Here is a 13065-nt window from a genome sequence, read left to right on the forward strand (position 1 = left end):
TTTTGCAGTAGTAGGGCCTTAAAAACAGCTGAGTGATCCTGTTTTATAGAGGATATTTGACTCTGGGTGTTTTTTTGCAGTAGATCCTTAACTATAGTAGGATCCAGGATCTTTGACAAGCATTTTTGCAGGAGTTTTCTAAAAACAGCAAAGCATTCATGTCATATAGAGGATCTTTGACTCGTGTTTTTGCAGTAGTAGGGCCTTAAAAACGGCTGAGGGCTCCTGTTTTATAGATAATCTTTGACTCAGGTTTTTTTTTTTTTTGCAGTAGATCCTTAACTATAATAGAGCACTCCTGTCATACAGAACATCTTCGACCTACATTTTTGCATTTTCCAGGATCTTTAACAAGCATTTTTGCAGGCGTTTTCTAATCACGCTCCTGTTATAAAAAGGATCTTGGAGTTTTGTGGTACTTTTGGTGTGAGTTAATGCTTATTTCATCACCCCCTTGAGACTTGGCAGAGCACCTCCATATCATATCCTATTGTTTGATGCCTGAAATCCTTTGTTTTGATAAGCGGGCCACAGTCTTTCAACCTTGGCAGAGATCTGCACTCCACTGAGTGCCTTTCTAGTTGCGTCTGTGTCCTATAGAGCAAACTGCAGTTTGAAAAAGCTGTCACAGTTTGATATACTGTGTGTGTGTGTGTGTGTGCAAAGATGCCACAATAGGGGAAATTCAACATCGAGTGTTGTTGACACAAATGATGGGGCCCATCAGTCCGAGCGTCCCAGCTGTGCACACTGTGAACGAGGCCAGCGCAAGCTTATTTTGGCAACGTGGCTTCATTCATTCCACAGCACAATAGCCTCCCTTCCATCATAAATAACTGGCAAACTGGGGAGAGGTGATTATATATTACATACCAAACCGAACCCCACTCACTCCCTCACTTCTTGTCTGCCAACTCTCTCTGGCAAATACTGTGATTTCTTTCTGTCACCAACTATTTTCAGCAGCAACGTTGAATGGTAAAGCCGCACAGTGGAGAAGAGCCCGAGCCAACATTCTGCAACAATACAATGGAAATGAAACTTGGATATAATACATACTATGTCATCAGTATGCAGCTTGTAAAGCAGTATATGAGTCAACACATCGCTGTGTGGAGTTTGCATGTTCTCCCCGTGCATGTGTGGGTTTTCTCCGGGTACTCCGGTTTCCTCCCACATTCCAAAAACATGCTAGGTTAATTGGTGACTCCAAATGGTCCATAGGTATGAATGTGAGTGGGAATGGTTGTTTGTCTATATGTAGCCTGTGATTGGCTGGCGACCAGTCCATGGTGTACCCCGCCTCTCGCCCTAAAATTGATTAATGGTCTCACAGTGAACATGTCCAAATTGTGTTTATATTAAGTGTGATCATCATTATGGAGCGATGACTTAATCCTCTTGGGTATGGAATTCAACCAGAGCCTGCACCGGTTGTTACTGAAATTGATGACATCACTGGTGAAGCTCCTCCAGCTTCCATCTGCTATTGTTCAGGTGTGGAGGAGACATTATTGGCCACTCCATCACCTTCAGCTTCTTTAGCAAGCTGCTTATCATCTTGGAGGTGTATCTGGCAGGGGCATCATTAGGTCCTGAGGACGGAGGGAGCTTAGCCGCCTGGAGATGCACAGGATATGAATGAATGTAATAGACATTTAAAAAAATCTAAAAAAATTCGGAAGATCCAAAAAACAAATAAGGAACAAGAACCGGGATATAACTTTCCCACTTTTGAAAGTATTTAGTAGAGATACTCAATTGTTTTAGGCCACCATTAAATTTACACAAGTGCACACAATCTACACTGCAAAACCAGTGGACAGTGATCATTGATATAATAATCATTATTATTATTATTAATTATTATTACTATCATCATTCTTCTTCTTCTGATTATTACTACTACTACTACTAGTAGTAGTAGTAGGCTATTAGCTTGCTTATTGGCTTGCTTGTTAGCCTGCTTTTGCCCTATTATATAAAATTTGTCAGGTTTTTTTTTGTAAAAAAAAAAAAAAAAAAAAAAAATTAATCAATAAAAAATATGAAATTATTTAGGGGGACTAAATTTTAGGGGGGATGAAACCAACCTTAAATAGACCTAATGACGCCACTGGTATCTGCGTTCCTTATCATGTTGGAAAACTGCCACCTGCTGCAGAATGTCACAGTCTATGTTGAAATTCATGGTTCCCCAGTGCTGGCAGCACTCATGCAGCCCCAAACATGACTCTACCACCACTAGGCTCGACTCTAGACAAGACACAATTTTGTTGGTACTCACTCATGCTGCCAGCTATTTAGCCTTGACTGTCAATCTTTGCTGTGAAAAGAGCCAAATGTGGTCAGAGAATGCATCAGCACTCACTGGGCACCTGTCCACTCGTTTCCTGCATGGCCCACTCTCCATCCACACCGGCAGTCCCATAAGTGAGCTTTGGGCCAATGAAAATGTCAGCTCAGTGCTGCCAAGCCAAAGTGTCAGCGCTGACACAGGACACAGAGGAAGAGAGCAGCCGTCCATAAACGGACGTCTTCACCCGGAGACGTCATTTGCTGGCTTTCAGCAGTTCTTTGACTTTTGTTTGTTTCGTTTTTTTTCCCCTCAGTACAGTGACTGTCAATCAGGTTGAAAAGTTGACAACATAGTATCTTTTTGCTTTTATTGGACCTTTGAATCATGAGTCAGCAAGAAAAAAAGATACCGTGAGCATGTCGGTGACTGTGCAGTGGATTGGACCTGGTGTTTGTTGCTGGGCGTCGACTGTCTTCCTTTGACTCCTCACTCTCTGTAATCAGCACGCCGGAGGCTTTCAGGGCTGAATCCCGCCGCCCGATAAGAGCTCCTGGTGCCCCCTCTTTTCACCTCCCACCTCCAGTACTACTCCTATAGATACAGTGAGGTTGACCCAATAAAGTGGGGGCATTGCAATCATTTTCCAACATTACACACTCACACAGTTTTCACCTACTGTATTTTAAACTCACCTTGAAGCAACAACTGAGGGTCAGCTCTCTCTCACGGTGGTGTTCGAATTACAACAGTAACTCCACTTCTACAAAATAAGCAATTACGGCTTGAAAAAGACAACGGTGCTTATTTGTGGAAAAACTGGAAATGCATGCTCCCAGACGGCCACAATGTGGCCCCATGGGGCATCTTGCACTTGTTTATGATAGGTTCATCATGTCGGGGTGTCCAAAGTGCATCCCAAGGCCCATTTGCGGCCAATGCCTATTTTGTTATTGGCCCGCAGGACATTCTAAAAATATAATTTACCCACAAAATAAGTAATAATAATAAAAATATGGGGCGGCACGGCAGTCGAGTGGTTAGCGCGCAGACCTCACAGCTTGGAGACCAGGGTTCAATTCCACCCTTCACCCTCGGCCATCTCTGTGTGGAGTTTGCATGTTCTCCCCGTGCATGCGTGGGTTTTCTCCGGGTACTCCGGTTTCCACATTCCAAAAACATGCTAGGTTAATTGGGACCCCAAATTGAATGTGAGTGTGAATAGTTGTTTGTCTATATGTGCCCTGTGATTGGCTGGCGACCAGTCCAGGGTGTACCCCGCCTCTCGCCCGAAGACAGCTGGGATAGGCTCCAGCACCCCTGCGACCCTCGTGAGGAAAAGCGGCAGAAAATGAATGAATGAATGAATAAAAATATGTATGATTTGTGTTGATCGCCAATCAGTATCGACTGATATTGGTATTGTATCACAAGCTAGATTCCACCAAGAAGTGCCATCCAGGCTGTATATGCCACACTATACAGTATATCGTGTACGGCAGGGGTGGGCAATTAATTTTTATCAGGGGCCGCATGAGAAGCCTGAATTGTGTCAGAGGGCCACCAACTTTCTTTCATTGTAAAATACTTAAATTAAATATTTTGAATAGCTCTAAGTTCCCCGCGATGTCCTCAATCCGCCTCGTTACAGTGCGTCGGGAGAGTGAAACGTTCTCAAATGCGCCTTTTTTCTCTGGGCACATCAGCGCAGCAGAGTCCAATAAACACTCCTTAATAAACTCTCCGTCGGAAAACGCCTTACTTTTTCTGCCGATTTTGTGAGAAATGACATAACTTGTCCTGACGGCTGCATCTCTGGGAGTGTGAAGTTTAGTGAAAAATCCTTGTTGGGTTTGTAGTTTTGCAAGCAATGCATCAGACTCCCTTGCACGCTCTTCACCAGACAGATTTCTGTATTTATCTTCATGCTTGGTGGTGTAGTGGCGATTCAAATTATATTCTTTAAACACAGCAACCTGTGTACCACAGACTAAGCACACTGCTTTGCCTTTACTTTCTGTAAAGAAATATTTGGAAGTCCATGTTTTGTTGAAAATACGGCATTCGTTATCAACTTTTCTTTTCTTGGGGTGTGCCGACATCTTGGGGATAACCTCGCGAACAGCATCACCTTCACTCACACACGTGTATACGCGAGTGAAGGTGCTACGTCTACGACGTGCATACGTAGCGACGTAACGCTTTTCAAAATAAAATTTCAAAATAAAAGTTAAAAAAAAAGTTTAATTTATGGTGTTTATGATTGGCCTCACGCGGGCCGGACAGGGACGTACAAAGGGCCGGATGTGGCCCGCGGGCCTTAATTTGCCCAGGTCTGGTGTACGGTCTTCCTTTTGTTTTACATGATGTCACTCTATTTATGATACTGATATGCAACTTATTTGGTACTTCATACAACTTTTGTTAATGCAGTTACAAAAATATACCATACCACGCTGCACTTCTGTCGACAAAGACATAGCACCTTGTTTTTATTAGCTTTTGTTTTGTTTGTTTATTCCGAGCCAGCAGGAGGCACCATTAATGAGAGTGTGATCATGAAAAGGAGCTGCAACTATCCTACACAAAGCAAATACAGCCTGAAACCAAATGATCATCTGCTTTATTTTAAGCGCACAAGCTGTTGACTCACACGGCTATTAAATTAAAGGCAGGTAGTTAAGTTAAACGTGGAGGAGCCAAAAATATCTTGTCGCAGTTTCGTTCGTGATGCCCCAGTGGAGCGCTGCATTATTTATTTATTTATTTTGATTCACAGGCTTTTGGAGCAGGTGGTGGGGGGGCAGCATCTCAGCAGTGGGCCACACACACACACACATATATATATATAACGTCCAGCTAACCTCTGGCTAATTCTACTCAAACCCACCGGAACGGCTGCTCCCCTACAGAGATACCGGACTTGACAGTGTGACAACCGATGCCCAGAGTCGCTCATTAAAAGCTCACACGTGTATTTTTTTACTGCAGTTTTACTGCAACCCGAGCAATTCATTTGAGTTGTTTTGTTGGCAATAAGAGAAAAAGCACAGCGTTTTTATTTAGTGGTTGTTTACAACAACCAACTTAATGGATTCTGAGGAAAGCCACAAATAAACGAGGTAGGAGGCCATTGATTTAGGGAGAGATTTGTGTCATAAAGTGATGAACTGAAGAAACCCGATGGAGTGGAGATGAAAACTGGAGTAATTATCAGGAGGTATGACTTATTATTCTAATGGTAACACCGATCAGTACATTTAAAGCAACAACATGCAGCAATTAGACCTTAAAATAACTTCCCAATGCGGTTGCCAAGGCGACGCCATTTAGTGGACTCTGTTAGTGGACAAGTCGTGTTTCTGCAAACTCCATCTGTCCATCCATTTTCTATACTACTTGTCCTCATTAGGGTCATGGCTCAGCTGGAGCCTCTCCCAACCAAGAGTCAGAGCACGTAGACTGGTTTTCGTCGAAAAATTTCACAAGCATTTTGCTTGGGTTTTCGTACAATATGGCACGGAGCAAATTAGTTCACTTGTGCGAAATGGTGTTTGAGACTCCCCCGTGCCAAAAAATGCATGCTACGTTCACTGGAGACATTTAATCGTTCAAAGGTGTGAAAGCAAGTGTGAATGGTGGTTTGTCTATATGTTCTCTGCTCGTCTACATGTACCCCGACTCTTGGGATAGGATAGCTGGGATAGGCTCCAGCATACCCGCCACCCCAGAGAGGACAAAAATGGATGGAAGGATGGCTTTTTTGTTAATATTTTGGGTGTCTGGAGTAGATTAACAGGATTGAAATGACAGTCATCCCACCTTTATCGCGGTTAATCGGTTCCAGGCCCGATTGTGATGAGTGAATTTTCCCCGAGTATATTCTTTCTTCATAAATTTAATATTTTCATAGAAAGCAGGCTTTCAAGAGCGTAGAAAGCTTGTATATGAACATCTAAATACAGATTTTAACATCATTAGAGCCCTCTACAAAGGATGTAACACCCCTATAGTCACCGTTGGCCTTGTAGTACCCCATACTGTAGACTCACACATGTTAGCATTGTCCTTGTTGTTATTCCATGTTTACTTACTTGGTCAAAATGTCAAGCATGAAGTGGTGAGGGACAACTGTATTTCCTGTGGGAAAATACAGTATACCTTGTTTTTTGTTGCTTTTGCAAAGAAAGAATGAATGACAAAAACCAAGGTTTTGCTCCATACGACCATTCAAGAGTATTCCCAAGTATTCCAGAAAGCATCGCGCTTGTCTACCAAAAACACCATTAGACACACTTTATTGTGTATTATTTATGTTATTAGATGAGAAGGTGTATCCACACTTTTGTATTTGAGTGTGTCGGCATTCATAGGACATATTTGTTCATGATATCGGTTAGTTCCAAATGTAGGTCAAATTCATCTTTGCTCGTTTGCAAATGTTGGTTACCTGCAAATTAAGGACACACAAGGGAATAAGGGAATCCTCAAAAAACAAAAATATCCAATTATTTCTTCTTGTTGCTTCAGTGCTTAAAGGTGCACCCGTTATTACGCGTCTGTTTTATCCAAAACTTTTCCATTTCATCAACTTTTCCCACATCTCAGCGTCTTCTTCCAGACAGTAATTGACATTCCACGTCTCATCTCTCGCTGGCTCGTCTGTCTCACTTTCCTCTCAATGCAGCCTTTTTCATCCAATTTGCAACAGCTGTCTCTTGTCTTCCGTTTGCTTTGAGCGAGCGCGTTCCCTCCTGACGTCTCTCTTTTTCTTTGTTTTTGCAGTTCTACTCAGTCCGCTGTCAGGGGGCGCCCAGACAGAGATGAAGAAGGTTGTTGGGGACAACGCCACCTTGCCATGCCACCACCAGTTCCAATCGTCCAGCTCTATTGATATCGAGTGGCTCCTGCAGAAACCAAATTCCAAACAGAAAGTGGTGAGAAGGAAATTATTTTCACTTAATTATCATCAAACTTTCCCAGCTCCAAACATCAATCAAGTAGTTGTCCCAACAATTGGATTGTGTCCCACAATAGAAGTGTCTTGGCCATAATGTAGCCGTGATGGTGTGCTTTCGTAAGCCGTAATGTGAACACGGTGTTTTTTTGTGTATATAGCTTTAATAGTAATGGACTGTTGGTCCATGCCGGCCGCCAACTGTGGGGCTCCAAGAAGCCCTATTGTGCGCTTTATCATTATTACACCCATTTCTTTACATGTACAGTACATGACACATTGTGCAAACCTGCAAAGATCTTCACAAGCATCTTCTATTCTACTGTATATATTTTTTTATCTATTTTATATAACTACTTAGTCGTGGGTTAAATGGCAATTCCGTGGTTGTAATAGTTACCTTATTGAGGTATAGTGATGATTTTGGGTGACAATGGTGATTTAATCTTGAATAGTGGATATTTTCTTGCTAGACTGATAATACTGATAAGTTACAGGAACTTTGGAAAGTCAATCAAATCAGCTTTTGTGTCCATTACCATCATGCATGTTATTTAGTGAGGAAAGCACCTTGAATGTTTTCTTCCAGAACACATACCAGTTGCAAAGCAAGTTCATCTAGTTTATATTCCATGGGAATAAAATGTCAAGTTAATTATGTATTGGTATTTAAAAATCATGTGGTGTCCAAATCATCATGATTGTTATCACTGACATATATTTCGATGCTGTTTGCAGAATATGCGTGCATTTTCTGCTACACCGCTAGTATTGATGAAGTACAAGAAGTTTGGAAATCCATTAAACATAGTCACCTCTCGTGTCCATCGCCATCGTGCACGTTATTTAGTGAGGGAAGCACCTTGAACGCCTTCTGTTTCCTTCCAAAACACGCACCAGTTGCTAAGCAAGTTCATCTAGTTTATATTCCATGGGAATAAAATGTCAAGTTAATTATGTATTGGTATTTAAAAATCATGTGGTGTCCAAATCATCATGATTGTTATCACTGACATATATTTCGGTGCTGTTTGCAGAATATGCGTGCATTTTCTGCTACACCGCGAGTATTGATGAAGTACAGGAAGTTTGAAAATCCATTAAACATAGTCACCTCTCGTGTCCATCGCCATCATGCATGTTATTTAGTGAAGGAAGCACCTTGAACGCATTTGCTTCCAAAACACACATCAGTCGCGAAGCAAGAAGCTAGGTTACAGTTATGGGGCCAAATGAATCCATGGGAATAAAATCTTAAATGAATTATGTATTGGTATTTAAAAATCATGTGGTGTCCAAATCATCATGATTGTTATCACTAACATATATTTCAGTGCTACACCGCTAGTATTGATGAAGTACAGGAAGTTTGGAAATCTATTAAACATAGTCACCTCTCGTGTCCATTGCCATCATGCATGTTATTTAGTGAGGCAAAAAATGCAAAACTTAAACAAAATTTTTTAGTTTATTTTTAAAATGAAACAAACATTGCCAGGCTGCAGTGTATTTGTTTACGGAGTATCTCTGACTTGTGTACCCTGTGGGAAGTCACCTCTGTTACAGTACCGAATACTCCATACTGAACACATGTACTTGTCCACCCCGGGAGAAGGGATTTTAATGTTACGTAGTACATCTGATGGTGTCTTCTCTCCTAAACCGAGCAAAGATATGCATATATGAAGTGTGAGGGTAAATTAAAACACTCAGTAAATAAGGATAGTGAAATGACTGCCCCGCAGGGACAGCGTTTTGAGTATTAGCACATCCATTATGATTCCATTATGATATGATGTCTCTGTATGCTAACAAGGGTCAAAATGTCACCGCCTCGCTTGAGAATTTAACAACTTGAGCGTCGTGGATCATGTTGATATTTGGCCAGCGGCGTAAACAAAGTACTCCAGGGACCCAGGAAAAATTAAATCAAGTCTTGTTTTGAAGCAGTTTCTCTTAATGTCAGTACATATACATCTTTATCATATATGGTATATAACAATTCATTTGTGTGTGCTGGATTCTGGCAGTCTGTTGTGTGCGTTGCATGAATGCTGAAATTATGGCTGCTGACTCACCACTGTCAGTTCCAGTGATGCCGATCCATACATAACTGAAATTAAAGTACATAAATTGAAATGGCTAACACGTTCTTATTTACAAGGCAGTAGGAACCATGTCATTGTCAAACTAAATGATGGAAAATCCCCTGTTATGCAAAAGTGACTTTGTAATGTTCTAAAAGTACTATGCGTCCCTTGAGCCTGTTTATGAACAACAAACATGAGAAACATCTATTATCTCCATTCATTTGCTTGCTCCACTTTTGCAAGCAGAGGCGCTCAAACACTTGTTTTTGAAGTTGAAGTAAAAACCTTCTTCTTCCTGGACATAATCCCACTTCTAATGCCCACCCAGCAAGATGAACCCACTCTGTTTATAGCCGACCATGTCATGACGGTCTGTTTATATGTCCGCAGTGTTTCTAAAACCTTCTTTAAAAAAAAAACTGTATAAAATACTACAAATTTTAATGATCATGAAAAAATGTTACAAATAAAACACTGCCCTAACCAAAATATGTCAGTGATAACAATCATGATAATTTGGACACCACATGTTTTTTTTTTAATACCAGTACATAATTAACTTAATAATGTATTCATATTGATTGATTTGGCCCAGCGGCATGGCGGTCGAGTGGTTAGCGCGCAGACCTCACAGCTAGGAGACCAGGGTTCAATTCCACCCTCGGCCATCTCTGTGTGGAGTTTGCATGTTCTCCCCATGCATGCGTGGGTTTTCTCCGGGTACTCCGGTTTCCTCCCACATTAATTGGCGACTCCAAATTGTCCATAGGTATGAATGTGAGTGTGAATGGTTGTTTGTCTATATGTGCCCTGTGATTGGCTGGCAACCAGTCCAGGGTGTACCCCGCCTCTCGCCAGAAGACAGCTGGGATAGGCTCCAACACCCCCCGCAACCCTCGTGAGGAAAAGCGCTAGAAAATGAATGAATGAATAATTTGGCCCAATAACTATAGTCTCACTTCTTGCTTTGCAACTGGGATGTGTTGGAAGCAAACAGAAGGCATTCAAGGTGTTTCCCTCACAAAATAACATGCATGATGGCGATGGACACAAGAGGTGACTATGTTTAATAGATTACCAAACTTCCTGTACTTCATCAATACTTGCAGTGTAGCATAAAATGCATGTGCATCGAAATATATGTCAGTGATAACAATCATGATGATTTGGACACCACATTATTTTTAAATACCAATACATAATTCATTTAAGTTTTTATTCCCATGGATTCATTTGGCCCCATAACTGTAACCTACCTTCTTGCTTTGCAACTGGTGTGTGCTTTGGAAGGAAACAGAATGTGCTCAAGGTGCTTCCCTCACTAAATAACATGCATGATGGCGATGGACACGAGAGGTGACTATGTTTAATGTATTTCCAAACTTCCTGTACAAGCATCAACGCTAGCGGTGTGCACTGAAATATATGTCAGTAATAACAATCATGATGATTTGGACGCCACATGATTCTTAAATACCAATACATAATTCATTTAAGATTTTATTCCCATGGATTCATTTGGCCCAATAACTGTAACCTAGCTTCTTGCTATGCAACTGGTGTGTGTTTTGGAAGAAAACAGGAGGTGTTCAAGGTGCTTCCCTCACTGTACCAAACATTAATTGTCTGTGAATACTTACTTTTTTTATACATTTAAGAACATTTTTTTTTTTTTTTTTACAGATGTCCGATATTGGCTTTTTTGCCAGAAGCCCATATGCCGATTTTGTCATTTCCCATACTAATATCAGCCGATACCGATATAATATGTAACATGACATATCTCCTGTGGTGGAATGAACACGTGTGTTGTATACAGCATTGTCTTTTATATTTATTTTCATGATCGGGAAAAAATCAGATACTGATATCAACCAATTTAGCATAATTATGCTGATACCAGGCTGATAATTATCGGTACTGATATAAAACAAACAGGGAAACCATCCCTAGTTTTTTATGTTGCTGTAAGGTGATTATATGTGGCAATGCAGTGAATACTTTTTGGATGCACTGTATGTACAAATCTTAAAAAAATCCTGTGGACTCTCATATCTCCTACCCTTGAACAACCACACAAACACAACAGACCTGTTTTATCTGTATGCCCCTAAACAGAGACATTCAGTGAACTTGAGCTGTCATCACTTTTTGGAGGCTTTTCTTTCCCACAAAATGTACACAACAACATCAGAGTGTGAAATCTGACTGAGGAGGCAAAGTGATTTCTCCTAGCCTCCATTTGTTTGTGTCCTGATGCGTTAGCACACGGAAGTGTAACGCAGCGAGGAGGAAAAAAAGAGGAGGACACGGAAGAGAGCAGGAAGGAGGGAAGGGAGGCGTCGAAAGAAAGCACGGGGCGGTGGCGGGGCGCTGCCACATTGCGATGAATATTTAACGGCGAGATAACATTGAAGGCACCATTAATTAAAATCAAACATCTGAAAATTTGATTAGCTTGAAGAGACTGTGCCGGTAGCTGAATGAATAAATCATTCTTTTGTACTGACGGAGAGAGAAAGTGCATCCTGCAACATTCAGAGGCTCAAAATATTAGAAACATCTCTGAGTATGAGGCAGTGCAGTCGTACTCCAATGCAAACTCCAAAAATAGTGTTAGAATAATAGTTATTAATAAATACTAATACAATGTGGAATAAAACATACATAAGTCATTGAAGAATAATGTTAGAATTGGGAAAACAATGTTATTACACACAAAAATGATGATTACCATATTTTCCGGACTATAAGTCGCACTTTTTTTTATAGGTTGGCTGTTCCTGCAACTTATACTCCAGAGCGCTGTTTATGTTACATAAACACTGGACACCTTTTATTTTCATGTTTATTTTTTGTGTAGCCGAATAAGCATTGTGTTAGCATATCTTACACCTATTCAGCCTGTTCTCTATTCTTTTATTGTTAGAACTTGCCTTCCAAGAGGACGTAATGTCTGTTTTGTTCAAGTAGTTTGGAAAATAAATTACCCGCAAAAAATGTGACTTATACTCCAGTGCAACTTATGTATGTTTTTTTCTACCTAATTATGCATTTTTGGCTTGTGCAACTTATAGTCCAGAAAATATGGTATACTGTTGTAATATTCATCCATTATCTATGCTGCTTATCCTCAGTAGGATCGCGGGGTGCTACAACTTTTAAAAGTCACATTACAATAATATTCTTGGAATAATACAAATATCAAATATTGTTTTTGCTGCACGGCGGTCGAGTGGTTAGCGCAGGTAGGAGATCTGAGTTTGATTCCACCCTTGGCCATCTCTGTGTGGAGTTCGCATGTTCTCCCCGTGCATGCGTGGGTTTTCTCCGGGTAAACATGCTAAAAACATGCTAGGTTAATTGGCGACTCCAAATTGTCCATAGGTATGAATGTGAGTGAATGGTTGTTTGTCTATATGTGCCCTGTGATTGGCTGGCCACCAGTCCAGGGTGTACCCCGCCTCTCGCCTGAAGTCAGCTGGGATAGGCTCCAGCACCCCCCACGACCCTCGTGAGGATAAGCGGTATAGAAAAGAAATGAAAGAATATTATTTTTGACTTTTCAGTGTTGCTTCAATTCTTTTTTTTGTACTGTATAACTTTAAATCAGATTTGCAATAGAGGAACTCGAGGCCAAAAAGACGATGAAATATTTAATTTCTGATGAGAAGAAAATGTTTTTTGCCTGTAAATATGACCTCTAAAAATGTTGAACAAGC

General features: G+C 40.9%; 1 protein-coding gene across 3 annotated transcripts in view; it reads left to right on the top strand.

Moving 5' to 3' along the window:
* clmpb (CXADR like membrane protein b) overlaps positions 1 to 13065 on the top strand; it is a 118464-nt gene that overhangs the window by 90943 nt on the left and 14456 nt on the right. For all 3 annotated transcript variants that reach the window (XM_058079245.1, XM_058079244.1, XM_058079243.1), the window contains one exon: positions 7082 to 7233. In XM_058079245.1, coding sequence (XP_057935228.1) covers positions 7120 to 7233 — 114 coding nt within the window. In that variant the 5' untranslated portion in view covers positions 7082 to 7119. The remainder of the gene's footprint in view (positions 1 to 7081; positions 7234 to 13065) is intronic.

This window comes from Doryrhamphus excisus, chromosome 8, assembly GCF_030265055.1.
Source record: "Doryrhamphus excisus isolate RoL2022-K1 chromosome 8, RoL_Dexc_1.0, whole genome shotgun sequence".
Taxonomy (NCBI): domain Eukaryota; kingdom Metazoa; phylum Chordata; class Actinopteri; order Syngnathiformes; family Syngnathidae; genus Doryrhamphus; species Doryrhamphus excisus.